This window comes from Ursus americanus, chromosome 23, assembly GCF_024610735.1.
Source record: "Ursus americanus isolate L20-20 chromosome 23, mUrsAme1.1.p, whole genome shotgun sequence".
NCBI lineage: Eukaryota > Metazoa > Chordata > Mammalia > Carnivora > Ursidae > Ursus > Ursus americanus.
Genome location: NC_142149.1, coordinates 13,052,286 through 13,080,171, shown reverse-complemented (window position 1 = coordinate 13,080,171; position 27,886 = coordinate 13,052,286). Strand labels below are relative to the sequence as shown.

Sequence of the window (27,886 nt, the reverse complement as noted above, 5' to 3'; positions counted from 1 at the left end):
ACTGAGCCACCCAGGGGCCCTGACATCTATGATTCTTAGGCACTATAATAACAGAGGAATGAATTCTTTGTAGTTTGAGTTAATCCCTCCCACCCCCGTGTCCCATTCAGTATTTATGAAAAACTAATATGATATTTCCAAATATTAAATTTTTAAGGAATAATTATTGTGTATAGTATAACACTTTAGAAGGCAACCATTATATAATCTTTTTTATTGTATTTTTAAATAGAATTTATCTATTAACCTGAAGTGAATGTAGTGAACTTCCCCCTCCCCAGCTCGCCAAACCAACTATATTAATATAGTAGCTGCTGTTTACTGACAGCTTTCTCTTGCCAGGTGCTTGGTTAAGTGCTTTGCACACTTAGCCTTATTCAGTCATCCCAACAACCCTGCAATGTGGGAATTTTATTTGCATTTTAAATGGACTGCCTGGTTCAAAGAGTTTAAGTTACTGCCCAAGGTCATATACCTATTAAATGGTTCACTCAAACAGATGTCACATTGACTTCAAAACCCAAGTTCTTCTCTCTTGGTTACCCTGCCTTTCCCAGGAAGTGATGAATACGCTTGTATAAATCTACACTGAATGGGGAGAGCCAGAGAAGAGTCATACATTTCTCCAAACCAGTGTGTTTGGAGGAGGTCTTCCTTTGAAATGAATTTCTTCGTTAGCAAATTCCATTTACTCAGTGAGATACAATCATATTTCATATGTGTGTAGAGATGTATGTATACATGCGTGTATACATACACACTCCCTATCACTTAAGGATGCCAAGTGATTTTTCAGTGTTTTATCAGTGATCCTAGAAGCAAGGTTAGCATAAAAACAAAATCAAACTTTGTTCATGCGGTGATTAAAAGTAAGGTTATCTTCTTTGAAATGGTTGTAATTATATTACAATGTAGAAACATACTTGGTTTCTCTAGCCCAAATTGTTATCATAATAATATGTGAAAATTTTAGGGGTGAGCCTGAGAATTAGTGCAGGCTATAAATAACCATAGTGGTGAAGTCTAATTCTCATTCTGAGTATAGTTGGAGTTCTCAACTATGTGTTCAGAATTGCCTCATAATGCCATACATAGTATTTTATTTCAAGTATTGGGGAGTTCAAGGGCTGTGTGAGTAGTCTTTGAAAGAGCCTTCACAAAGAGAGAAAAGGAAAAAAAATTAACTTCAAGAATTTTTGAAGGAAAAAATACATAAAGTTTAAAAGTGAGAAAGTATAATATTAATACTGTTGGTGCCTTATTTTACACATGAGGAAATTGAGCTACAAAGAGAGATTACGTTACTGAATTGCCTGAAGTTACACAGCTGAATGACAGAGCCAGGACCAAAACCCCAGAGTGTAGTTCTGGAATCCATGTGCTTGACCACTTCACCGTACCAGTGGGGCAAAGGATAAGTGAGATTTAAAATGGAGATTTCAGGTTACTTTCAGAACTCATTTAACTTGATTAAGTTATTGTAAGTGTTTACTGTTCTGGAATTGTGTCCTTTAGCTCTAAGCCTGTTGTAGACAAAGACTGTAACTAGCTTCTCCTGAACTGTGGGGTTAATTGAAGGTTCTGCTTAACTCCGCGTTACTTCAGCTCTTGTTCAGTGTAGCTGAGGTCAGCGAAGGTGGTATAGGAACTGAGTATGAGGTTTAAAAAGGAGTTTGTGAGCATAGAACAAGTTCTGTGCTGGAAATGAAAATATGTGATAAAAAATTGGTATTAAAACTGAGTAGAAGCCCATCCATTCTCTCCTTGTTTTTCTGTGTCTTGAATTTCAACCCAAATATGAAATGCCATTTTATGAAATTGATGCTTTATCAGTTAGACCAAAGATACTTCTTCTGAATATAGCATGTAGAATCATGTTGATAAATATTCGTACAGTTGAATACTGTGGCTTTTTAAATCAGAAGGGCAGGAAAGTTTATGGATTTTAGCTCCTAAGTGCTATATTAAAGATAATTTGGGGAGCCGGGGTGGCTCAGTCAGTTAAGCGTCTGCCTTCGGCTCAGGTCGTGATCCCAGGGTCCGGGGATCGAGGTCGCGTCCATCTCCCTGCTCAGTGGGGAGCCTGCTTCTCCATCTCCCTCTGCAGCTCCTCCTGCTTGTGCTTTCTCTCTCACACACCCTCTTTCAAATAAATAAAAAATTAAAAAAATAATAATTCTTCCTTAGCTATCAGACTGTGAGAAGAAAAGCCTTGATTCCTTCAGAAGGGTTCTTTTTCCCCCTAAGATTTTACTTATTTATGAGAGAGAGAGAGCAGGGAGGGGCGGAGGGGGAGGGAGAGAGACAAACAGTCTCTGCACTGAGCATGGAGCTTATCGTGGGGCTCCATCTCATGACCCTGAGATCATGACCCTGAGATCTTGACCTGAGCTGAAACCAAGAGTCAGACGCTTAACTAACTGAGCCACCCAGGCACTTCCAGAAGGGTTCTTAATAAAAATAAGGGGTATTAGTGTGCATTTCTTAGCAACATGTACTTCCTGTAACTGAATGACTATCTTGGTAGCCTTTATGTCTTATTGTCAGAAATGCATATTTAATATTTTGTAGTACTTTTCCTATTGTTGACATACAGGCCTGACATTTCTTTTGGACCCATTTCTTAAACTTATCTTTAAAAAAGTAGACATATGTAAGAGAAATATAGTTCAGAATTAAACCCTGCAAAGTTTTATGAATAGATTAATAACCCAATTCCCGTTCATATACTAATTTTTATAATATAAACCTTTTCATTTATGCTTCTTAAAGCCATCTTGATTACTTCTTGTCCACCTGGACACAAGGATACCAACTTGAGAAGAAACCGTATCATATGTCTTTTATAGTATAATAAAACATTATTTGAACCTCATATTAAAGATAGGTATGCATATTTATAATAGTCATCTAACATTAAAAAATTTTTGTGTTTTTTATAATATGTATTTAATATTTTTAATATTTGGAGATCAGTTTTCAAACCTGTAGGAAAACAGCTATCCAACTGCAACAAGTTTTTGAATGTATTTTTTCCTTTACTATTTATTAATTTAATTAGGAAATGAATAATCAGCATTAAAACTAGCTTTCCAGCTTCCTGTATTTTTCATAATTAATTTAACTCTCTTAACTTAGTCAATTAATGTTATAAGTTGTGTTTGTGAGAAGCATCTGTTAAGTAAGAGAAAAATATAGGAATAGCTAGTTATTTCTTAGGAATCTTCCCTGATCGTTGTCTACTTTGTGGCTCAGATTTATGTCCTGAGCTGGCTTTTCTTAGTCATCTAGCACCAGGCTCCTTTGGCCCCATAATTCAAATTAGTCTGATTTATACATGTGTCTGCATTTGTGTGTGTATATAATGTATATGTGAGTATGTCTAGAAGTACAAATCATCTGTAAAATGAGGTAACATCGGTTCTGAAATCCTTACTTATTATGTGGATAATAAAACTGTCATTCTAGGTTAGCGTGACTCATTGAGCATGGACGACATTACTTGCATTGGTCAGCCAAAATTAATTGAGAGCATAATTTGTATTTTCCACAATATTATACATGACAGTAGTTTCAGAATCAAACTTCTGGAGTCTTGTGCTCTTGTGGAAAAGTTATACCTGAATCACAGTCAGGTGAAGGATGGATCTGAGGATTTGGGGTGGGAAGAGGGAATTCAAAACTCTCTTTAGTTGCTTATGTTCATTTCTGTGATCTTATCCACTGAAATTGTAAACTGATCTTCTAAATCTTTTCTGTAGGAAATTTTGGGAACGGTTTATTGCCCTGTGTCATGAAAATAATAGCCTACACGGAATCACTTTTGAACAGATCAAAGCTCAGCTAGAGGCTTTAGAACTCAAGAAGACGTATGTGTTGAATCCACTGGCTCCTGAATTTATCCCCCGGGCTCTAAGACTGCAGCATTCAGGAAATACCAACAAACTGCAGCAGTCACCCCCCAAGGTAAAGCCTGCTGATGCAATCGAAGAAGGGTAGAGGGAGAGAACAGCACAGAAGGGTCCAAGGTTCATTGGGCTGCAAGTTACTTTAAGTATTGGAAATGAAGGTTACGGCAAGCAGTTTCTGCAAGGAGCTTGTCTAGTTCGGACCTGTAAGTGAGAATACAGTGTGGTGTGTAGCCATGCTCAATGTCATAATCATCCTCAAAAAAGTTTTCAAGTACCTGATTGCTTCTGGTGTCCTTTGTATAATACCCCCCTGACCTCTCTACTGATAGGCTTTTATTTAGCAAGATGTGAATAAAACAAAGCAATTTAAAAGACTATCAACACTCATTAAAAGCATGCCCTTAGAGCATATTATTACGAGGAATAAAATTATATAATAGTGTTTGTAGAAAATAGATCGTTCTAATCCTGTGTTGATGACCAATTCATTTCAAGTAATATTTGACACGGAAAATTTGGTTGACTTCTTGAAGATTACTTTAATTGATTTGGCCTATATTTGTTGTTGAAGAAGTAGTCCAATCAGGAGTGGAGGTGGGTCAGTCAGGGCCATGTCTACTTTTGAACCATGGTTATTTTGGGCAGGGACAGCTGGTGTATTTGCTACAGTGCCTGAAAAAAATGTGTTTGCACTTAGCATCTAGAAAAGAAAGTTATGAGAATGGCATGTTTAGTATTTGTTCTGGTTTTTTTGGTGTGTTCAGAGTCATCAGTATGGTATTAAATCTATTGACATGAATGAAGTAAAAGAACATGTCAGTTTGGGTCTTCATTTTAAAAATGTGAAACCTGATGTGTAAACAGTAATAATGGTTTAATATCTTGAAAATCTTTAAGCTAAATAGGTATTATGCTGAGAAGAGAACTACTTCTATGTTAATAATACTGTCGTGTATTATTAGTTTAATAAAAATGGACCGAATGTGTGGTAATGTTTTAGTGATTTGGGATTTCCAGGGGATTAAGTATCTTGTATAAATGAATCTTCTAGATTTCTAAAGCTTAAACTATTAATAAATTGATAATCAACTTATCAGCTAAGTTTCTTCTGTGTGCCAGCTGCTGTGGTAGGTGCTAGAGAAGCAGAGATGAGCAAAGTAGGCCCCCTGAGTCCTTGACGGCACGTGTTGGAGGGTGGTCACAGGGAGTGGGTGGAGTCAAGGCAGTTTCCACCACAGAGCTCTTGTCTAGGAGTCCACGGAGTGGATGGGGATAGTGCTAGACTGAGGAGACATATCAGAAACTAGAATATAAAAGCTCCATTAGGACAGAGATTTTTGGCTGTATTATTTACTGCGCTAGGCTCTGTGCCTGGAACAACACTTGGCTCATCATAGGTGCCTAAAAGTATTTTTTAGATGAGTGAATGAAGCTTAAGAAAGAGCGTATACAAAAGGCCAGAGGTGTGAGAGAATAGGCTCTGCAGGGACCAGCAGGGAGTTTAGGGTGTGGGGGGAGTAGGGAATCCAGGTAGAAATTTTTATATTTTACTGTTTTTTTAATTAAAATGTAAAATCAATATACCTGTTGCACGTCCCTAACTACAACAGAGGAAACCCTTGTTACCGACTTGAGAACGTAAGCATCAGTTCATGTGCTACAGCTGCAGCTAGATTCCAGCCATGGTACCAAATGTGGACTGACCCTAAGCAGGGTCCTGCAGTTTGCTTTTTGTTTTCGTTTTAAAGGTGAAGTAAATAGATGTTCAATCCACTTGCTTTTCTAAAACCATAAACTCCCAAAAGACAAAAATCCTGTTCTATATACTTTTTTATGGCCCCTAGCGCCTCGCCCCGCTCTTTGCATGTAGTGGGTGCTCGGTAAATATTTGATAAGTGAACAATGGTTATGATGCATCCAGTAGAGTGTAGCGTGCCTTTTCTCTCCCTCTCCCTCTCTCTTTTTTACTTTTGGGTGTGGCTTTTCGCTTTTAATAAGAGGATTGTGTAGTTAAAGGCCAAAGTAGCCATTGCCCCGAATTCTTTTTTCCTTTTAGAAAATACTCTTCACTGATGCAACAGATAACGTCTATTGCACAGTGGTTCATCAAATTATTTATACACCTGGCTATTTAAAATTATTATTTATAGCATGTATGAGAATAATTCTTTTAAATAACTGAGGTATAGTGAGCAAGAGGTTATTTTTGTCACTTTATCTCCTTTCTCTCCCCAGTATTTTATTTTACTTCCATTAAATTGTTTTGAGGTTTGAGTTTGGACTAGAGTCTTGTTTTATTTAACTTTCTGTTGTAGGAAGTTTCAGACATATTCATAAGTAGAATAGTGTAATGAATTCCCTGTCATCTAAGGTTTTTTTTTTTTTTAAATGATTTTATTTATTAGCACATGCGAGAGTCTAATGGGGGGGAGGGGCAGCGGGAAAAGGAGACTTCCCGCTAAGGACGGAGCCCAACTCGGGGCTCAGGCCCAGGACCCTAAGGTCATGACCTGAGCCAAAACCAAGAGTCAGACTAATGGGGGGGAGGGGCAGCGGGAAAAGGAGACTTCCCGCTAAGGACGGAGACCAACTCGGGGCTCAGGCCCAGGACCCTAAGGTCATGACCTGAGCCAAAACCAAGAGTCAGACGCTTAACTGACTGAGCCACCTGGGCGGTCCCCTGTCATTTAGGTTTATTAATTACCAACTTAATCTTGTCTCATCTACAGACCCCCCCCCCCAATTACACACTGGAAAATTCTGAAACAAATCCCAGATATTTTATTTCACGTGCTAGAGTCTTTTGATGAATGAGGATTTACTTCATTGCTAGAAAAGGATGCTATTTCTGAAAACATGATACTAAACCATACAATTTCCCCTTAAGGTTTCCTTGATGTTCAACTTTTAACATAGTTCTGTGCATAAGATATATTAAAAATTAGTATTGTTGATGTTAGACTACGATTTAAATCCCAGTCTGATTTCATGTGAATGCCATCATCAGAAGCCTGGCCAGGATCTACTCGCCAGCGCTGTGTTCGGCAGCAGTCACATCACTTTAGGCTGAGAGGTCTGGTCTGTGATGGTGTTAGCGAAGGTATGGGATGTTAGGGCCCTAGGAGCCGGTTGTCCGAGCTGGCCCTTTATTGGCTCCCTCTCTGCAGGCATCATTTATTACCAAGTGCGTGTTTCATGGGTGCCCGCAGAATTAGCACAGAGAAAAGCAATTTGCCTGTTTTCATTCCACTTACTCCTCGGGCATTTGCTGGGAGCAGCATTTGGAAGCTTTGCTAAAATGAAACAGATTCATTTGCACACACTCTAAAAACCGGTCAGAGCATAGATAATACTCAGAAATGGATTCTCTGAAAAGACCATAGCATTATTTTATAGATTCTAGTTGTGAGTTGTTTTCATCCTCTGTCTCTAGCTGCTTAGGTTGTGTCTCACTGTCCAGACATCAGAAGACATGTCAGTCTGTGTACTTCAGTAGCTTCAGTGCCCAGCCGGGGGGAACATGTGGTGGGCCTCGTTAACATTTGTTGAATGCGGAAATGGCAAACAATGCGAAAAAATATTATTTGAATAAACAAATGGTGGAGTAAACAGTCCTTACAAACTGTGTTGACATGTACAACATACGCTTATAAAAATCCTGACATTCTATTAAAGGTACACATACTTTCTGAGATTTATTAGCAAACTTCTGGAATTATCACTGTGGAATGACTTTTACACATAGTGCTAACGCTACTGCTACATTATTATTTTGTTTATAAGCTACCAAACACCATCTGGTTCTTCTATGGACCAAGTACACTTACTGCCCTACAGCTGCATGCTAAGTCGAAGAATCCAAGGAAAGTTTTTCCTGCACTGAACCGTACAGAGTGCTGAGTTGTACTTGTAGAGATGCCTGTCATTTTACCTGATAGGCCCCAAGTTGCTTTTTAATTTAGTGTGTCCCACCACCCAGAGTGTTGGTGTATATTGTCTGGCCTGCTTCCAGCTTTACAGGATAGGATTAATCTAGACTGTGGGTATTCTTTGTATTGGTTTCCTATTGTTGCTGCAACAAATTAGCCCAAACCTAGTGACTTAAAACAACACAAATGTGTTATCTCACATTTCTTTGGGTCACTGTCCGTGTTGCCATGGTTGGTTTCTCGGTGTTGGGTCTCACAACGGCAGGATCCAGCTGTTGGCTGACTGGCCTCTTATCCGGAGACTCTGGGAAGAATCTGCTTCAGAGTTCATGCAGAATGCACGAGCTTGTGGTTGCAGGACCCAGGTCCTTGTTTCCTTGCCTGCTGGAGCGTTCTTAGCTTCTGGAGGCTTCCCTCCCATTCTTGCATTTCGCCCTTGTGTTGTCTCAGAGTCCCCAGCAGTGTGTTAAATCCTTCTCTCCCTTGGAATCTCTGACTTCCTCTTCTGCCACATCTGTCTGACTCCACCTGGGGAAACTTTTCTGCTTTTAGGGCTCATGTGATTGAGTGGGTCCACCCAGATAATCTGGGATAATCTACTTACTTCAAATACACCACTTAATTGTATCTGCAGAGTCCCTTTTGCCACCTAACATGGTGTGGTCATGGATTCCGGGGATCAGGGTGTGGACATCTCTGGGGGGCTGTTCGTACATTCTGACTACATCACTGTTTTCTCTGCATGCTGCACGATCACCCCTGCTTGATGGTTCATTAGAGGCTAAGAAATCTAACTGGTTTGCTACCCTTTTGGAACAGTCTTATCCCCTTTCTTCCATCAGTGTATGTGCCCCGACTGCTCTTGATGTCACCTCTGATTGCTTCTGCTTCGGATCTTCCCGCCTACCTCTACCATCTCCGCTGCCTGCCACGCTCACCTTTTCATGGTTTCTTCTTTCTTCTGCCCTGCTTTTCTTACTGCTCCTCTATTCCTCAGAAGTTTGTTTTTTTATAGCTAGTGCCAATCTCTGGGAACATTCTCCAGATTTATGGACTGACTGTGATTCTTTTTTGAGTGTTTCTTTTTGACTCTCCAAGAGTTGGAGCTTCGTTGCCCTTGTCCACACATAACTAACCTACCTGACCGCACGCCTTTGATGTTTAGTGCTGACCTGAATAATTAACATTGCTGACAGATAGGGAGATAAATGAAGCGTCACTGTACTTTTGCTTTGGTCAGGAGTAAATTTTTCTTCCTGCTGTAGATGTTATCTATCCCATGCCCCCCACCCCCTCCCCGGGAGCCTTTAGTTTTCAGATGTTATGTACAAGTAACAGATTTGTGTGTGTCTAAGGGTAAGTTGTATAATGTGCTACTTGGGTTGTATCATGGCTTTGAAGTCACATTTAGCTAATAGAACGAGAAGGACATTTTTTAAAGTCCAGAAATTCAGAACCATTGTGTCTTCAAATATTGTTTCTGCCTAAAGTCATCCCCTTTAGTGGTATATGAATCTAGTGTTGCTTGTTTAACAAATCTTCAGTTGATGGACATTTTGGTTGTTAACATTTAACACACATATAAACAATGCTGTGATGAACATCTGTGCCCAAATCCAGTATTATTTCATTTGGATAAATTCCTCAGAGTGCACTTATTGGGTTAAAGTGTGTGTACATTTTTGGTGCTTCTGGTAATATTGCCAAATTGCTTTCTAGAACATTTGTACATTCTCTTAAGCAGATTGTGTCAGTGTCTTTTCCTGTTCCTTCAGTAAATTTTACACTTTAAGATGCCATGAATCATGCTCGAAATACCGAAAGTCCCAAACCATGTTTATGTTCACATGGTTGTTTTAAAGGTTTTCATCCTCAGAAGTTGAAGACTGATGTTTTTACCTTAAAAAAACAACTTTTCATTTCATCACTTAATTAATAGAAAATTTGTAGAGAAGCTGCAAAGGAATAGAATTTAGGTTTCAATCACATTGATTGCTTATTTCTTTTTATTTAAGAAATCATTTAAACAAAGAATTTTAGATACCCTTTGAAGCTGAGAAAACTAGAGGCGTAACAACAGGACTTAATATTTATTTATTTATTCATTTTTTAAAAGGTATTATTTATTTATTTGTGAGAGTATGAGCAGGAAGGGGGGCAGAGGGAGAGGGAGAAGCAGACTCCCCACTGAGCAGGGAGCCCTTCATGGAGCTCAAGCCCAGGATCCTGAGATCATGACCTGAGCCGAAGGCAGATGTGTGACTGCGCCACCCAGGCACCTACCCACAACGACTTAATATTTAAAAAGTTGACTCAAAGCCGTCCAATGGTTATTAATTACAAACTCGCAGTCTTTGAATTTTAGTTGTTGATGTATATATTTAATTTGCATAGGATTGGGAAAGTAGTTGTTGTTCTCCTAATATTAAATGTGTTTAAATTATTATACTTCTGTTTTTTTCTGTAAAGGGGAAAAGCCTCCATCATACCCAGAATGATCATTTCCAGAATGATGGAATTGGTAAGTGGAAAATTAGTCCTGTGATAGCTTGCTTTTATTATATAAGAGATTTACCCCCAAACTTCATCACTGGAAAGACGAGGATGGGGAGAGGGATGGACACACACACGCACACACACACAAACACATACACCTTGGAACTCACTTAACTCTTTTCTTAACACATCCAGTCTTGTGAATTCTTTGTTATGCTGGTTCTGAAAACAGGTGATTTATATTTAGAAGTTTTGAGGAAAAACATTTAAGCCTATGCAACAAAAGTTTTTGGAACATACTTACATCCTACAAATGTTGGGTCATTGAAATTTCAAGATGAAGAGTACTTAAACGATTTAAAGTATTACAGAATTGTGCTTTTAAAATAATAATTGCTTAACCTTCATTTTGTTTGTGGCTGTATTACAGGTGCAAGCCAAAACTTTATTGTGAAGGATTGTATATATTTTCCTAATCTTAGAAGAATGTTTACTGAGTGTGTATGGTTTTCTCTCTTGAAAGACACACCTCTAGCTTCTTGGAAGACATTTACAATTATTCTGGTTTACAAAAGGAATACTTTGTATATGTCAAGCTAATTTTAGGGAACATTGTAAAATGGTTATTTTTTTTTTAATATGCTTTACTCTTCCACATTGGTATTTCTTTGATTATAAGATACCTTATGACAAACCTGGGAAATGTATTTTGCTGTTGGTGATTTAAATTGTTCTTGTCTAGAGGAATGTGTACAACTACTGAGTGCATCTTCTCTCTGTTTATTTTTCAGTTCAGCCCAATCCTTCTGTACTTATTGGCAATCCTATTAGAGCATATACTCCTCCACCCCCTCTTGGACCTCACCCAAATTTGGGGAAATCTCCAAGCCCTGTTCAAAGAATAGATCCTCACACTGGGACAAGTATTCTTTATGTACCTGCTGTCTATGGAGGGAATGTAGTTATGTCGGTGCCTTTACCTGTAAGTGGACATTTGAGATACTTTCTGTTGAATAAAATAGGCTTCACTAAATCAGTAACTATCCCAAATAGTGTTCTACCTTTAAAAAAATTTTTTTTCAATGCCTATAAACTTTTAAAGCAGCTCTTTCTTTAACCTTCAAATTTCGAAATGACCAAAGAAATATGAGTTGTTGCTTACAATTTGTTACTAGATTGTCAATGACGATGAAGCAATCTGTAAATTGGGTGTTTTGATTGAGAAGCCTTTGTATTCTTTTAAAATATTTTTACTGGGAAAATTGAGCCAAAAGTTAACAGAGCTGGTAAATTGGTCTCTTGTTTTATAAAGTGATGTTTTATTTTATCTTTTACTTTTTTATTCTTCATAATTCACTAACCCTTCCTAGGAAATATAGTTTTTTGGAGGAGACAAAGAAGCTTGGATTAGTCTAGCTCTCTGGATCTGTATTTATCTGAAAAATTTCACTCCTTATGAAATCTTACTGGTACTTAAAAAGATTATTAAATCCTTTCTAAGACAATAGATATTTAGAGGGCTTCCATCTTGTGTAAAACCCATTTTTATTCCTTTAAGATTCTTTAATATTTTGGTAATTTTGTTAATTTGCTGATATAATAATATTTCCAAATTCAGAAATTTTAGTCTAGAAAACACATCTTTCACTTAAGGCAAGTATTGTAATTTCAGGCAGATGTGATTATTGCTGAGGATTTTTGGCACCCCACACCACCAAAATGGAAAAATGCCTAGCTATAAACCTTTCTCAGCCATATTGATCACAATTGTTTATAATTACAGCAGCCAATGAGAATAAGTGTCAGTAAGAAATATGTAATTCATGCCCACTCCCCATAGATGTTCAATTTTAGCTGACCCCTTATTTCTTCCCATACAGCCTGGCAACATTATACATCATTTGCTTTAAATAGTAAGTCCCTTAGGATTTATATTTCATTTTACTAGGTCAAAGAGGCTTTTATTATGTAAGATTTTTTTTAGGAGTCTGCATTTAACGGTTATATTACAGTAAGAAAGGGGCAGTAGCTTAGATGTCATTGTATTTATCCTTTTATGTTAGTATGCAGAGATTATATGTTTAGATACACCTAAAGAAATGTTCTATTTCAGTGGTTTAAGGGAAGAGTTGAATTAATCAAAAGCATTAATTAAACTAATAGCCTGTTTGAATTTTGCCTACAGTAAATGAACATGAAATGATTGGGTTATTCATGTGAAGTTGGTTATGTATATTTTGTGTCGAGACTCCTTAGCCTAAATTCCTTCTTAATTTTCCCCCTGTTCTCTCATTTGGTCTATTAAACTACATAACTATGCCGTTATAATTTAAAAGTTAATTTTCTTGGTAATCTGTGACATGTATACATTCATATTGAGGGGAAATGATTCAAGATTATAAAATGATTTAATGTGTCAGGGGATAATTATCAATTTTAAGTCTTCATTTTCTTCCAAACCTGAAAAATGATCAATTTTCCCTACACACTAAAGATTCAGGAAGCCAATTTTTTTTTTTAAGGAAGCCAGTGTTTGACCAGCTAAGATGTAGCAGTAATTCTGCCAATTGTTTGACTTTGTAGTTATTCATTTTAATAAGATTAACATCTCTGTGTGTGTTTGCTTTTTCCTAATCAGCAGCGCTATAGCAGCTTGCCTTTCGAAATGTTCTTAATGCAGTTATTTTATTCCTTCTAATAACCTAGGTACCATGGACAGGGTACCAGGGCAGATTTGCAGTCGATCCTCGGATCCTTACACACCAGGCAGCGATGGCCTACAATATGAACCTCTTACAGACACACGGACGGGGGTCTCCCATACCGTATGGCCTTGGGCACCACCCACCTGTCAGCATAGGGCAGCCACAAAACCAGCATCAGGAGAAGGAGCAACATGAGCCAAGTCGAAATGGTGAGCTGCTTCACGATTCTCACGTTCCTCAATTGGTGATATGCCTGTTCGTATCAACATGTAAAGTTCTTTTAACAGTATGATTATTTTTTTGAAAGATTTTATTTATTTATTTATGTATTTATTGAGAGAGAGAGAGAGAGAGAGAGAGCGCATGGGGAGGGGCAAAGGGAGAGGGAGAGAATCTCAAGCAGACTCCCCGCTGAGCACGAAGCCCAACATGGGGCTTGATCTCACGGCACTGAGACCACAAACCTTAGCTGAAACCAAGAGTCGGACGCTCAGCTGACTGAGCCACCCAGGTGCCCAATATTTAGAGTGTTTTAAATGATAGTTATTTAAAATTGAGACAAAATCCTCTCCTGTTAAAACATTTTTACTGACCCAAATTTATTTTTGTGCTGTACTAAACATGAGTGCTACTCTTGATTTAAAGTAGTTCTTATGTAAGTCACAATCTCCTGTCTACTTGAATTATAAATAAGGGAAAATTACCCAGTCTGTTTTTTAAAGTCAGGTTTATTGAGGTATAATTTATAGACAGTAAAATTCACTTTTAAAATGTACAGTTGATGTGTTTTGACAAATACGGAGAGTTGTTAACTGCCACCAGAATCAAGATACAGGATATTTACATAACTCAAAATGTTCCCTCATATCCCTTTGTAGTCTGCCTTGTCTCCAACCCCCAGCCTCGGGCAACCACCGATCAGACTTTTGTCTCTGTTCTTTTGTGTTTAGTGTGTCATGTAAATGGAATTGGGGAGTATATAGTTTTGTGTGTCCAGCTTCATGCACTTAACTTAATGCTTTTGAGATTCATTCATGTTGTCTGTGTCAGTAGTTTGTTCCTTTTACTGTTGATTAGTATTCTATTATACGGATGCATCACAATGTTTTTATCTACCCATCAATTGATGGGCACCTTAGTTATTTCTAATTTTTGTCTCTTATGAATAAAGCTGCTATGAACATATGTGTGAACATATGTTTTCATTTCTCTTGGGTGTATGCCCAGGAGTAAGATTGACAGGCATATTGTAAATATATAGGTGACTTTATAAGAAACTGCCATGCTGTTTTCCAACAGTGGCTGATACGCTTTTCATTTCAGCTAGTAATGTATGAGATTTCCAGCTGTTCCACATTCCCATCAGCACTTAGTGTTGTCAGTCTTTTTAATTTTACCCTTGCTAGTGGGTATCTGATAATAGCTGATCATAATATTAGTTTGCATGTTCCTAATGACTAGTAATGTTGAATATTTTTTCATTGGGCTTATTTGCCCTCTGTATATCTTTCATGAAGTGTCTCTTTGTATTTTTGCCCACTTTTTTATTAGTTTGTTTTATGAAGTTATAAGAGTTCTGTATATATTCTGGATACAAATCTTTAAGTAGATACATGTTTTGAAAATATTTTCTCCCAGGATATGGCTTGCCTTTCCATTAACAGTATCTTTCAAAGAGTAGAAGTTTCTCCTTTTGATAAAATTCAGTTTATCCAGTTTTTTTTTTTTCTTCTCTGAGTCATGTTTTTGGTGTGGTGTATGAAGTTTTTCGACTGACCCAAGATCACAAAGATCTTTTTTTTTCCCCTAGAAGTTTCATAGTTTTAGCTCTTACATTAGGTCCATTTTGAGTTGAGTTTTATATGTGGTATGAGGTAAGAATTGAGGGTTTTGTTTTTGTTTTTGTTTTTTTGTTTTAATTTGTTCTAGTACCATTTGTTGAAAACACTGTCCTTCCTCTATTAAACGTAGTGCCTTTGTTGAAGGTCAGTTGACCACATATATGAAGTCTTCGTTCTGTTCCTTTGATGCACATGTTGATGTGTATGCCAAATGTGCTGTCTTGATTCCTGTAGCTTTATATAAAGTCTTGACATCAGGTACTTTGAGTTTTCCAACTTTGTTCTTTTTCAAAAGTGTCTATTCCAGGTCCTTTGCATTTCCACATACATTTTAGAACCAGCTTCTCGGTTTCTACAAAAAACCCTCCTGGGGCTTTGATTGGGATTGTGTTGGTCTGTAGGTCAATTTAGGGAGGATTGACATCTTAACAGTATTGAGTCTTCTGATACATGAACAGAATATCTCTGTTTCTCTCTTTTTAAAGATCTTTAACTTCTTTCGGCCTTTTTTTTTTTTTTTTAAGTTTTCAGTATATGACTCTTACACATATTTTGTTAGAGTGAAAGCTTAAATTAATATAAATATTTAGTGTTACTATTTTCCTCCTCAGTAGTGCATCCCACAAATTCTGATGCTGTATTTTCATTTCATTCAGTTGAGTACACGTTCTAATTTCACTTGAAATTAGGTCGATAGAATATTTAGAAAGGGGAGTTTTAGTTTCCAGTTATTAGGGGTCTTCTAAGAATTTTTATGTCACTGATTTCTGCATTAATTCCATTGTGGTAAGAAAGCATGTTTTGTATGACTCTAACTCCTTTGAATTTATTGAGATTTATTTTATGGCCCAGAATATGGTGTATCTTTGCAAGTGTTCCATGTTCACTTGAGAAGAATGAAGTGCTCTATAAATGTTACTTAGGTCTACTATATTCTTGCTGATTTTCTGTCTACTTTTAAAAAAAATGTATTGCGAGGACAATATTGAAATGTCCAAGTACAATTGGCATTTGTCTATTTTTCCTTTAAGTTTTGCTTGATTAATTTTGAAGTTCTGTTATTAGGAGCATCAACATTTAGGATTATGTGCTCTTGATTAATTAATTCTTGTGATTTTGGAGTGACTTCCTTTATCCCTGGTAATAGTCTTTGCTCTGTGATCTACTTTGCTTAATATCTAATCTAATCACTTACATTAATATCTAATGTAATCGCTTTAGCTTTCTTTTGACTAGTGGTGGCATGGTGTATCTTTTTTGACCCTTTCCTCTTTTCTTTCTTTTTTTTTTACCTATTACTTTTAATCTCTTTGTGTCTTTATATTTAAAGTGCATTTCTTGGGGCAGCTGGGTGGCTCAGTCAGTTAAACATCTGACTCTCGATTTTGGCTCAGGTCATGATCTCAGGATCATGGGATCGAGCCCTGCTTCGGGCTGTGTTTGAGATTCTCTTTCTCCTTCTCCATTTGCCTCTTCTCTCATGTATGCTCTTTGTCTCTAATGCATAAAATCTTTAAAGTGCATTTATTGAATTTATTTTTTAAAAGATTTATTTAGAGAGGTTTGGCGGATGGGCAGGGATAGATAGAAAGAGAGTGAAAATCCTAAGCAGACTCCCTGCTGAGCATGGAGCCCTGTGTGTGGCTCAATCCCATGATCCTGAGATCCTGAGTTAATGACCTGAGCCAAAACCAAGAGTTGAGTGCTCAACCAACTGAGCCACCCAGGTGTCCCTACAGTGCAAGTATTTTAGATGGCATATGGTTGGTTCTTGATTTTTGTTTTTGTCAATGTGACAATCTCTGCCTTTTAATTGGGGTGTTTAGACCATTTATACTTAATGTGGTTATATAGTTAGGCTTGATTTTATCATCTTGCTCTCTTTAATTTGTCCAGTCTGTTTTTGTTTCTCCTTGACTTTTTTCCTGCCTTCTTTTGGATTAGTTGAAAATTTTTTATGATTCCTTTTTATCTCCTTTTTTTGGTTATTAGCTATAATGCTTTATTATTTTAGTATTTGCTTTAGAGTTTATAGTATACATCTTAACATCTCACAGTCTACTTTCTAATTTATATTTTACCACTTCATGTACAGTAAAAGAACCTTCTAAAATTTCAATTTTTCCTCTCTTGGCTTTTATGATATTACTGTCATGCATTTTACTTTTACATTATTTTTGTCTAAACAGCCAAGTATCTTTTTAAAGAGTTTTAAATAAGAACAATAATTTTTTGTATCTATCCATGTAGGTAGCATTTCTGGTAATCAGTCTTTCTTTTCTTTTCTTTTCTTTTTTTTCTCTTCTTTTCTTTTCTTTTCTTTCTTTCTATTCATGTTTTCATTTGATAGAGTTTTCCTTTTGCCTGAAGGACTTTTCTTAACATTCTTTGTAATGTGACTCTACTGGTGATGAATTCTTTCAGTATCTGTATGCCTGAAAATATTTTTGTTTTACTTTCATTTTTGAAAGATATTTTTGCAGGGTATAGAATTCTTGGTTGACAGTTTTCAATCTTTAAGTACTTTAATGATGTTACTCTGCTGTTTTCTTGTGTTGAATTGTTTCTAGTGAGAAATCTGATGTCATCCTACCTTTGTTTTTCTATATATAATGTGGCTTTTTTTCTCTGACTCCTTTTAAGAGTTTCTTTTTCTACTGGTTTTGGGAGATTGCTTATGATATACCTTGGTGTAGTTTTCTTCATGCCTCTTGTGTTTGGGGTTTTGTTGAGCTTCTTGGATCTGTGGATTTATAGTTTTCATCAAGTTTGGAAACTTTTGACCTTCATTTCTAAAGATATTTTTGTCTCACCTCCTCTTGGCTTCTTCAGGAATTCCAGCTACCCAAATATTAGGCTGATTAAAGTTTCCCCATAGTTCATGGATGCACTTTCCTTTTTTTTTTCTCTTTCTCTTTTTGTGTTTCATTTTGTGTAGTTTCTGTTGCTATGCCTCAAGTTCACTAAGTTTTTATTCTACAGTGTTTAATCTGCTAGTTCTATCTAGTGTATTTTTCTTCTCTTTTTTTTTATAATAATTTTTTATTATGTTAGTCACCATACAGTACATCCCTAGTTCTTGATGTAAAGTTCCATGATTCATTACTTGCATATAACTATCCAGTGTATTTTTCATCTCAGACATTGTAGTTTTCATTTCTTGAAGTTTAGTGGTAAGCATGTTCTGGCATAAAAATTCATATTGCAATTTTCCAGTAGCTTTCCTAAAAGAGGGATGTATGTATGTATATATGTATTTATTTATTTATAAATAGGCTCCATACCCAGCGTGGAGGCCAATGCAGGGCTTGAACTCATGACCCTGAGATCAAGACCTGAACTGATATCAAGAGTTGGGTGCTTAACTGGCTGAGCCACCCAGGTGCCCCATAAGAGAGTGTTTTTTAAACAAGAGCCCAAATCAGGGATTTTTTCAAGGAATTTAAAATATCTAGCAGTTAACTCTTACAGATTAAAATCCTTTCAAATGTGTGGGGCGCCTGGGTGGCTGTTGGTTAAGCATCCGACTCTTGATTTTGGCTCAAGTTATGATCTCAGGGTTGTGAGATTGAGCCCGGAGTCAAGCTCCATGCTCAGCTCAGAGTCTGCTTGAGATCCTCTCCCTCTGCCCCTCCCCCTGGCTCTCTCTCTCTCTGTCTCAAGTAAATAAATAAAATTTTAAAAAAAGAAGAATAAGATCCTTTCACATGTGTGGAATAGCATTATTTAATTCTATTTTAATTGTGATTTTAAAAAAATCTTAATTTTGCTTCCTTTGCTATTTATCATCCACTTATATTTAGTTTGCTATCTATTACTTTTAAGTAGTATAACTACATTCCTTTCAGAATATCTATTCTGTTTAGGTTCCTTCTTTAAATTGGTCTGGCGTATTATTTGGATTTTTGCTTAATTGAATTTGTGAATGGCCAAAGCATTGAGCCTTTATAAATAGGCAAGAATGCCAATGCCTTTTGTGCATCTAGTTTAAGAAAACGAGGCTACAAATTCCTGAAGAATGGGCAATTATCTTTGAAATTATTTCATGATTTAAGGTTATTCCTTTATTAAGCTTTTGTTTTGACAATGAGGTTTAAGTATAAATTTTCTTTCTTGCAGGGAAACTGTAACTCTGAAACTTTAGAAAAAGCAAATCCAGTAGTATAAATTAATGTAAAGGGTGAAAAATGTTCAAAATATTCTGCTTCTGCCCAGTAATCGTTAGTCATTGGAAATGTAATATCCATTGGAGACAATTTATAAGAATTTTTAAATATTTTCTTAGGTAAAAGTGATACAAATAATCCTGGACCTGAAATTAATAAGATTCGAACACCAGAGAAAAAGCCTACAGAATCAAAACAGGTATGCAGCTTACATTTGGTGAATGCATTGTCCTGATGGATTTAGTCTGATTGATATCTTGGAATCTTGACGTTTTAAAGAAAATTTTCTATCTTTTTAAGTATGTCTTTTATGTTTATTGTTTCATGAGGATCTGGTGGGTTGTGTTATCCTCTCTCCCTTCACTTTTTCTTTGTGGCTACATTATCTGGTTTATTCGTATATTTTCTCAATTTGTGTTATTCAGTGATAGACTTGAATTTAGAGCCTTTCCGTGATAAAGTACTAAGTGAAGACACAGCTGTAGATGTGTCATTGAATAATCTCAGAATGCAGAGGTGGTATAGTGAAGAAGGAAGATTTAACTTCCTTAAGTTGCTTTAGCTTACCTTGTTCTCTCATTACATCTACTGTATAAATCCTTAACTTTTTAAATTGAAGTATAGTTGACACATAATGTTACATTAATTTCAGGTGTACAACATAGTGATTCACTGAGTCTATACGTTATGCTTGCTCACCACAGTGTAATTACCATCTGTCACTGTACAGCGCTATTACAATACCATTGATTGCATTCCGTATGCTGTACCTTTTATCCCCACGACTTATTCATGTCATCACTAATCCTAAACTCCTTATCTACCATTCATCTACTCTCCTTGCTTCTGTGCTTATGAACCATTTAGGGAAAATCAAATCATTGTTGAATTAGTGCCACTAGAAATTAATACTTTCTAATCTCAGGGAACCTCAGGGGCTTCTCTGCATTTCTTTTACGTGGACCTAGCTCCTTTTGCCCGATTTCTCAGCAGCTCTTCTCATGCCTGATACCTTCCATCTTCTATTATCCTTATGATCAGGAGATGACCTTGCCTTAGAGTCACCACATCAGGATGTCGCACTGTTAATTTAAGGCCTTAGACTTAATCACTTTTTCTATATCCTTGAACACCCAGGTAAGAGTCTGATAGAAGAGTTTCAGTCTCAGACAGTTTCGTTTAAGACTAGTCTCTCTTCTTCTGATCACCTCATAGACTTTGTCCTTGTTCCTCAATTGTCTTTAGATTCTTTCTAGCTACTAGTCCTTCCTCCTCAGCCGGTAAGTAAATTGATTGGTAGACCGTTTTAAAGACAAACAAACAAAACCCCCACTTTATATGACCTTCATCTCCTTTATAGCTACTCTCTAAGTTCACCTTTCTACCTCATCTTTTCTTTGCCCCTTAACCAGTCTTGTATTAGATTTTGACATTTCACTGAAACTATTGAGCTTTATGTGACCGACCCTTTTTTTTTTTAAATTTTATTTTTATTTATTTGAGAGAAAGTGAGAGTGAGAGAGAAAGATCACGAGCTGGGTGAGGGGCAGAGGGAGAAGCGTGATGTGGGTTTCAATCCCAGGACTCTGGGATCATGACCTGAGCTGAAGGAGATGCTTAACCGACTGAGCCACCCAGGGGCCCCTCAAGCAACCAACTCTTATGAACCCACTTCAGTTGTAGTCCTATTTGTCTTTTTTCTGGTATTTGTTACTATTTTCTACTTCCTTCTTCTTGACCATCTTGTTTCTTTTGGTTTCTTTGACATACATTTCTACTTTCCACAACTCTAACATGACCTGTCTCTTTTATAAGTTCCTGCCCACCCCCTTCCCATCTGTCCCTGGTCCTTATGTTGGGGTTTCCCAGGGTTCTGTCACTGTCCTACACCTCTCTGCATTCTATGATTTTCACTGTAAACTAGGTCAGTTCCATGGTTTTAAATCTCTGCTGCATGATGATGACTTCCAAATCTGTATTTCCAACTCCAGCTTGCTTTAAGCAACTGTTCTCTATATTCAGTGACTTACGTCCCATAAGCAGCTCTGACTCACAGTTTCTACCACTGAGAGGACTTAGTACCTACTGGAGGAGTACAAGTGAGGCAGCCAGTGGCAAGAGGGAGCTGCCGTGCAAGTGGGGGTTCTGTGTGTGTGGAAAGGGATGAGGGGAGAGAACAGGCGGCAGTGAGGATGCTGTGGCAGCCCTTGTAGTCAGAGGCAGCGTAGGGCACAACCTACCACAAGAGCCTTGGATGCTATGAGAGCAGCCGAAGCCGAGATAGCCAAGTGTCTCTCGTGTCCCTGTTTTAAAATTTCTTTTATGATCTTTCCCTGTTTAGGAACTAGGCAACCTGATAGACATGTTTCATTTTCTTTCCACCCTGATGCTTTGTCCTAGGGCCTCGGGGCAAGCCAGTTCCTAGCTCTGCTTGACTCAGTGCCTCAGTATTAAGAGGAAAGTGATGGAGGATAATCTAATTCTGGTAATAATCTAATTCTCAGGCACCTTTAGACATTACAGTCCTCTATGCTGCTTAGCCCATTGTAGTATCATAGAGTAGCAGAGTATTTATTTATTTATTAAAGATTTTGTTCATTAGAGGGAGAGAGGGAGAGAGAGAGCACACAGGGGGAAGAGCAGAGGGAGAGGGACAAGCGGGCTCTGTGCTCAGCAGAGTGGGGCTTGATCCCATGACTTGAGATTATGACCTGAGCCGAAAGCAAGAGTCAGATGCCCAGCCATCTGATTGAGCGACTCAGGTGCCCTGAGTAGCACAGTCTTTTTTTTGTTTTTAAAAATTTATTTATTTATTTTAGAGAGAAGTGGGGGGAGGGGCAAAGGGAGAGGGACAAGCAGACTCCTGGATGAGCGGGGAGCCTAAGGAGGGGCTGGATCCCAGGACCCTGAGATCATGGCCTGAACTGAAATCAAGATTTGGCTGCTTAACCGACTGAGCCACCCAGGCACCCCGTCGAGTAGCACAGTCTTGACTAAGTTTCTATGACTGGCCTAGCTGCTTGTCCATGTCAAGGTCAGAAGTGAAGGAGGCAGCTTATCCACAAACAACCTTCACATCTAATCACGGCCTCCCTCATGTGATCTGAGTATGCTTTTCAACGGTATCTTATGGAAAAATATGTATTGCAGCTGAATGTAGCATTAATCATCAAAAAGATGAAGATTTGTGGGGGACAACGTTTGTTTATAAAGAACCTTAAGTAGGTTCTGAAACTTTAAAAAAAATTTTGCAGATTAAGTTTATGATTTAATATATAAAGCTTAAATCTTGGCTCGTTGTAGACGGTTAGTGACAACTCATTATTGGAGATGCTCTTTACTTATAATGCCGTTGTGGGTAATAGGCTCTGAGACATTCAGAGAGCAGGCATTACAGCTATTTGGGACGACTGGGGTGAAGTTGTCATTCTTCTCATTTCATTTTCTGGACAATTTATATACACCCAGTAATCTTAAGGCCCTATTGGCCAAATTCCGTGGCATTCCATGTGAACTAGTGATGAGAGATGAAAATGCACTGGAGGCACGATTGGCACATCGCAGCCACTGTTGTGATGGCTTGGTTGCCAGGAGTACCTCAGCTGCAATTCAGGAGCAAGCTGCTTGTTCTGGGTTCTCGAGAGCAGGCAGTTCCGTGTTCAGCTCTTGAGAGCCTTTGGTGAGGCAAGTACTCTGTAGTCCTCAGTGACTCTTTCCACATTGAAACTTACAAGGAGATTGATATACCAAAGCAGCTCACTGAGTGGTTTGACAGAGATGGGAAAGAAAAATTGCTTCTTTTCACCTTATATTTCAGTTTTCACATTGTCACCACTTAGGATCAAACTTGGATTGTGGAAGAATGATAGCACTCCCTAGCTTACAAATCGTTGGTAGCTTACCACAGTTTACATACAGGATTAAAAATGTTTATTCTCAGTGTTGAATCATTCAATAATTGGACTCTCGCAGTTTTATCTGATGTCAGGAAGGGGAAAACTAACATCCAAACAAGTGAGGTTGTAGCTCTGTGTACACAAAGCTTCTCATGCTCCTCAAATCTGCCAGGTTTTTCTCCTTTCCCCCCTCCTTGGTTAAGCTGTTACCTTTACCTAGAGTGTCCTTCCCTCACTGGTAAATGCCAGCTCGTTGTGCAAGATTCAGTTCAAATGCCATAGCCTCTGTGGAGTCACCTCTCACTGTCTCAGGCTGTCCTCTCACTGTCTAGGATCTCCTATCACATCCTTTTGTTAACACCTCTAATTTTGTGTTTACTCGTTGGTATTCACTGGACTCCAAGCCTGGGCTTTGCAAACTTTTCCCGCAAGAGGCCGGATAGTGCATCTTCAGGCTTTGTGGCCTTATGGTTCCTGTGGCAGTCACTCAGCACTGCCACTGCGGTGAGAAGTCAGCCATAGACAGTGTGGCAGTGAATGGGGGTGGCTGTGTTCCAGGAAAAATTTAGCTGCAAAAATTTGGCGGGCTGAAAATGGCCTGGGGACCATCGTTTACCAACCCTCACTCTCAGCGCTTGAGGGTACCGACTAAGTCTTCTTAGGCCTTCTTAAGCGCCAGCGCAAGATGCAGTGCCCTCGGTAGATTCTCCGTAAAAGTTTGTTGAAAGAGTAAGTGTCAGTACCTAATGGCAAGAATTGACAACCAAACTGGTTATACAGAGGTGATCAACTACTTATTTATTTGCTCACTTGTTTAAATTGAGACAAGTGTTTTTAAAATTAATATAGATATATTTGAAGAAAGAGATGTATACAAACAAAATCGGAAGGAAAGGACACATTTTAATGATTTGTATTAGAAGGAAATAAATGGTTATCCTTCTAAGGAAGAAAGTGTGAAATTAAAAATGTTTTTAAAGGAGTTAAAGTGGGTATGTTAATAAGATGGCAATAGCTCCTCTTATGACTAAAATTTAATATGCTTTTTTTCTGTTTTATCTTTTCTAACTTGACTGTCAGAAAGTGATTGCCTGGGTACCTAGCACTCAGCTGTGACTGATAAGAATCTGTCCTACCCTGTAGATGTGCTAGGGGTGGGAAAAGGTGGAGAGCCACAGGACCGAGATCTTCCGTAGTTAAGAAAGACTTCTTATTTTTTTCTAGATTGATTTGGAATCAAATCCACAGAACAGAAGTCCTGAGTCGCGTCCTGGTGTTGTTTATCCCAATACCAAATTTCATCGCAAAGATAATCTCAATCCGAGACACATAAATCTTCCTCTCCCTGCTCCCCATGCACAGTATGCAATCCCCAGTCGTCATTTTCATCCCCTCCCCCAGCTACCCAGACCACCGTTTCCGATTCCGCAGCAGCACGCCTTGTTGAATCAGCAGCAGAGTAATTTGCCTGAGCCACCAAATCAGATGCCACCCCAACCAAATCAGGTAGTCCCGCCACAGAACCCGTTGAACCAGCTGACTCAGCAGCCACCTCCTCAACTTTCTCCTGCCTATCAGGCAGGACCCAACAGCGCTTTCTTTAATAGTGCAGTTTCTCACCGACCACAGTCCCCTCCTGCAGAGGCGGTGATTCCTGAGCAGCAGCCCCCTCCCATGCTGCAAGAAGGCCCCAGTCCTCTGCGAGCCATCGCGCAGCCTGGCCCCCTCCTTCCTTCACATCTGAATAACTTCACTGATGAGAACCCCCCAGGATTGCCTATAGGGGAGGCTCTAGGTAAGTTCTCCTGCCACTGCTGGATGTGACAAATTCAGAGATTATTTCCTTAAATTGACAATGTACTGTGCAGTGTTAATTTGGGTCAGGATTGATCCATTTCTTCAAATAATGGCAGCAAAAATCAGTTGCTTAGTGTGACAGTCAGAATCTTGTTCCGAATGCTATAAAATATTAAGCATCCAGGAGATGCCACTTTACGTGATTATGACGTAGGTAAGGAAGAATCACCATCACCATCACCATGACTTTAGTTACTAGCAAATTTAAGAAATACTGCTTTCTCCAAAACCCAAATTCTAGGCAGTTCTTTGTCTCTGGGAAGAAAATCTGGTTGCAAAAACTCTTGAGTCACTTGAAACCCCAAATTAACCGGAAACCCCAAATGCATGAAAATTTAAACTCTTCCCAAATATTTTGCAGATCGTATGCACGGGAGTGTAGCTCTAGAAACACTAAGGCAGCAGCAAGTTCGGTTACAGCAGTGGAATGAGCATCACGCCTATCTCAGTCAGGGCAGTATTCCATACCCACACCATCACCATCCTCACCCTCACCTCCAGCATCTTCCTCAGCCGCCCGTCGGATTGCATCAGCCACCAGTGAGAGCGGACTGGAAGCTCCCCAGCAGTGCCGAAGAGGAAGCAGAAACAACAGACTCGAGGTATTTCTGCAGAGTAAAAGTAGCCTCTGAAACATGACCCCCTTCTCCTCCCCACACACACTTTTCTTTCTTGGATGTCGTCCTTTTAGCCTCAAGTTGGAATATTGTCCCAAAGAAACGGGATGCTGGCCTTCTAGGCACATGTTACACAGTTCTGTTGATTGACTCTAAAATATAGAGAATCCGTTTAGAAGTAACTGGTACAAATCTGGGCACGGACAATCTGTTGTGGACTGAAAGTTAATGTGGCCCCTTGCTTTGTGGCTCTCCTGAAAAAGAAATGTACCATCACTGTGAGCATTTTTTTTTCATACTCAGTAGTAATACAAGACATGAATGGACACAGAAGTAAATTAGTGATTGAAAGTTAAAAATTTGAAATTTATCATCAGTTTTTTTCCCCAACCTGCACAGAATTCTATCCTTTTTTTTTTTTTTTTTTAATATTTATTTATTAGAGAGAGACAGCGAGAGAGGGAACATAAGCAGGGGGAGTGGGAGAGGAAGAAGCAGGCTCCCAACAAGTAGGGAGCCCGATACGGGGCTCAATCCCAGGACCCTGGAATCACGCCCTGAGCCAAAGGCAGACGCTTAACGACTGAGCCACCCCAGGCACCCCAGAATTCTATCTTCTTCTAACTACAAATGTTTATGAGTGTTCAGTCCTTATTCTAAACTTGTTTTTATGGCCATTGTCATTGTGAATGCAATGAAGTGTTTCCTAATCCCTCTGAACAAGGCCCACCATGATGGTGACTTTTTATAACGACCAGTTATCAAAGCTATGTAGAGACAAGGACAGTTTTTAATGTCAAGGGAAAAGTAAGAAATCAGGTACTTGGGCATATTTAGTGTCTTCAACTCAGCATCTATTGAGTGTTAATGCTCACTGTTTTTTGAAGATTTTATTTATTTATTTGAAAGAGAGAGAGAGAGCCCACACGTACAAGCAGGGGAAGAAGGAGAGGGAGAGGGACAAGCAGACTCCACACTGAGTGCGGAGTCGGCTGTGGGGCTCAATCTCTCGACCCTGAGATCCCGAGCCAAAACCGAGGGTTGGATGCCCAACCAAATGAGCCACCTAGGTGCCCCTTAATGCTCACTTTTGAGATGAATTAATGTTAGTTCTAATGAAGTATTCTGATTTTGTCTGTAAAAATTAAGAATGTAGTTGACTAAAGCTCTCCTTGATGTGACGGAGCTTTTCTTTTGTTTTCTTTTCCTCATATTTCATCGTCTTTATGTAGGTTTCAAGACTTAATCAGAGAACTATCTAATCGTGATCAAAGTGAAACACGGGAACTAGCTGAAATGCCACCACCTCAATCAAGACTTTTGCAATATAGACAAATTCAGACTAGGAGCCCACCAGCAGTCCCATCTCCCCCATCCAGCACAGACCACAGTAGCCACTTTTCTAACTTTAATGACAACAGCAGAGACATTGAAGTAGCCAACAACCCAGCATTTCCACAGCGCCTACCGCCCCAGATATTCAGCTCGCCTTTCTCGTTGCCATCTGAACACCTTGCCCCTCCTCCCTTGAAATACCTGGCACCTGATGGAGCATGGACTTTTGCTAACTTACAACAGAATCACCTGATGGGGCCGGGTTTTCCCTATGGCCTACCTCCATTGCCTCACAGGCCACCGCAAAACCCTTTTGTACAAATACAGAATCATCAACATGCTATTGGTCAAGAGCCATTTCACCCATTGTCATCTCGAACAGTATCTTCTTCTTCGCTCCCTAGCTTAGAAGAGGTAAATGTCTTTCTTTTCCTTGTTTCCTTTTGGGATTAAATTTTTGTGAAAAGTACTAGTATTTATTGATTTGATGAGAACAGTGGACAGATCTTACTGAATTTAATAGTCTTATGAAAATAATCTTTTCTTGGAATTTATTTTAATTTCCCCTCTTATTGTGGTATTTTAGGCTTTGTAGAATGGTCATTATTGTTGAAACATGCCCCTTAGAGTCTTTTATTGCTGTTTTAGAACATACAATATCTGACTGATCTGAGGAGGCTCTTCCTTCAAGTAACTTTTTCTTCCGTCTAATCCGGGCAAATGGTTTCTAGTGATTTGTCTTTTTACTTAAGTTACATTTGTCAGTTATAAATGTGTTAATGAAGTTTTCCGTAGATGTTGGCTTTCTCAGCCAGTGGTGAATCCCTAGTGCTGTGCTTTTCCCTGGCACTCATGCTGGTGCTTTCTTAGCCTGGGTCAGTTGGTACGCAGCAATACTGACTACTGAGCGTCAGAATGGGCAGTGTATTTAACATGGAATTGACTCTGCTCAACTAGACATTTTAAGGTAAACTGGATTTTTATTTAATTTCTAAAGAGCATCTCTGTGGACCTTCACTAATATGAAAATCTTAGTAATTCCAGGTTATCAGACTTCCAAAATGGTACCGTTGGTGTCGACTACAAACATGTTGTCTAGCTGGTCCCCTTAAGCTTGCGGTGATTAAAGATGA

The 27,886-nt window shown here is 38.6% G+C and overlaps 1 protein-coding gene across 6 annotated transcripts in view; it reads left to right on the top strand.

Moving 5' to 3' along the window:
- The window catches only part of HELZ (helicase with zinc finger), a 155,689-nt gene that overhangs the window by 103,216 nt on the left and 24,587 nt on the right, over positions 1–27,886 (top strand). For all 6 annotated transcript variants that reach the window (XM_045814239.2, XM_045814235.2, XM_045814236.2 and 3 more), the window contains 8 exons: positions 3,762–3,966; positions 10,310–10,361; positions 11,128–11,318; positions 13,043–13,250; positions 19,168–19,247; positions 24,169–24,739; positions 25,163–25,403; positions 26,651–27,167. In XM_045814239.2, the coding sequence (XP_045670195.1) occupies positions 3,762–3,966; positions 10,310–10,361; positions 11,128–11,318; positions 13,043–13,250; positions 19,168–19,247; positions 24,169–24,739; positions 25,163–25,403; positions 26,651–27,167 (2,065 nt within the window). The remainder of the gene's footprint in view (positions 1–3,761; positions 3,967–10,309; positions 10,362–11,127; positions 11,319–13,042; positions 13,251–19,167; positions 19,248–24,168; positions 24,740–25,162; positions 25,404–26,650; positions 27,168–27,886) is intronic.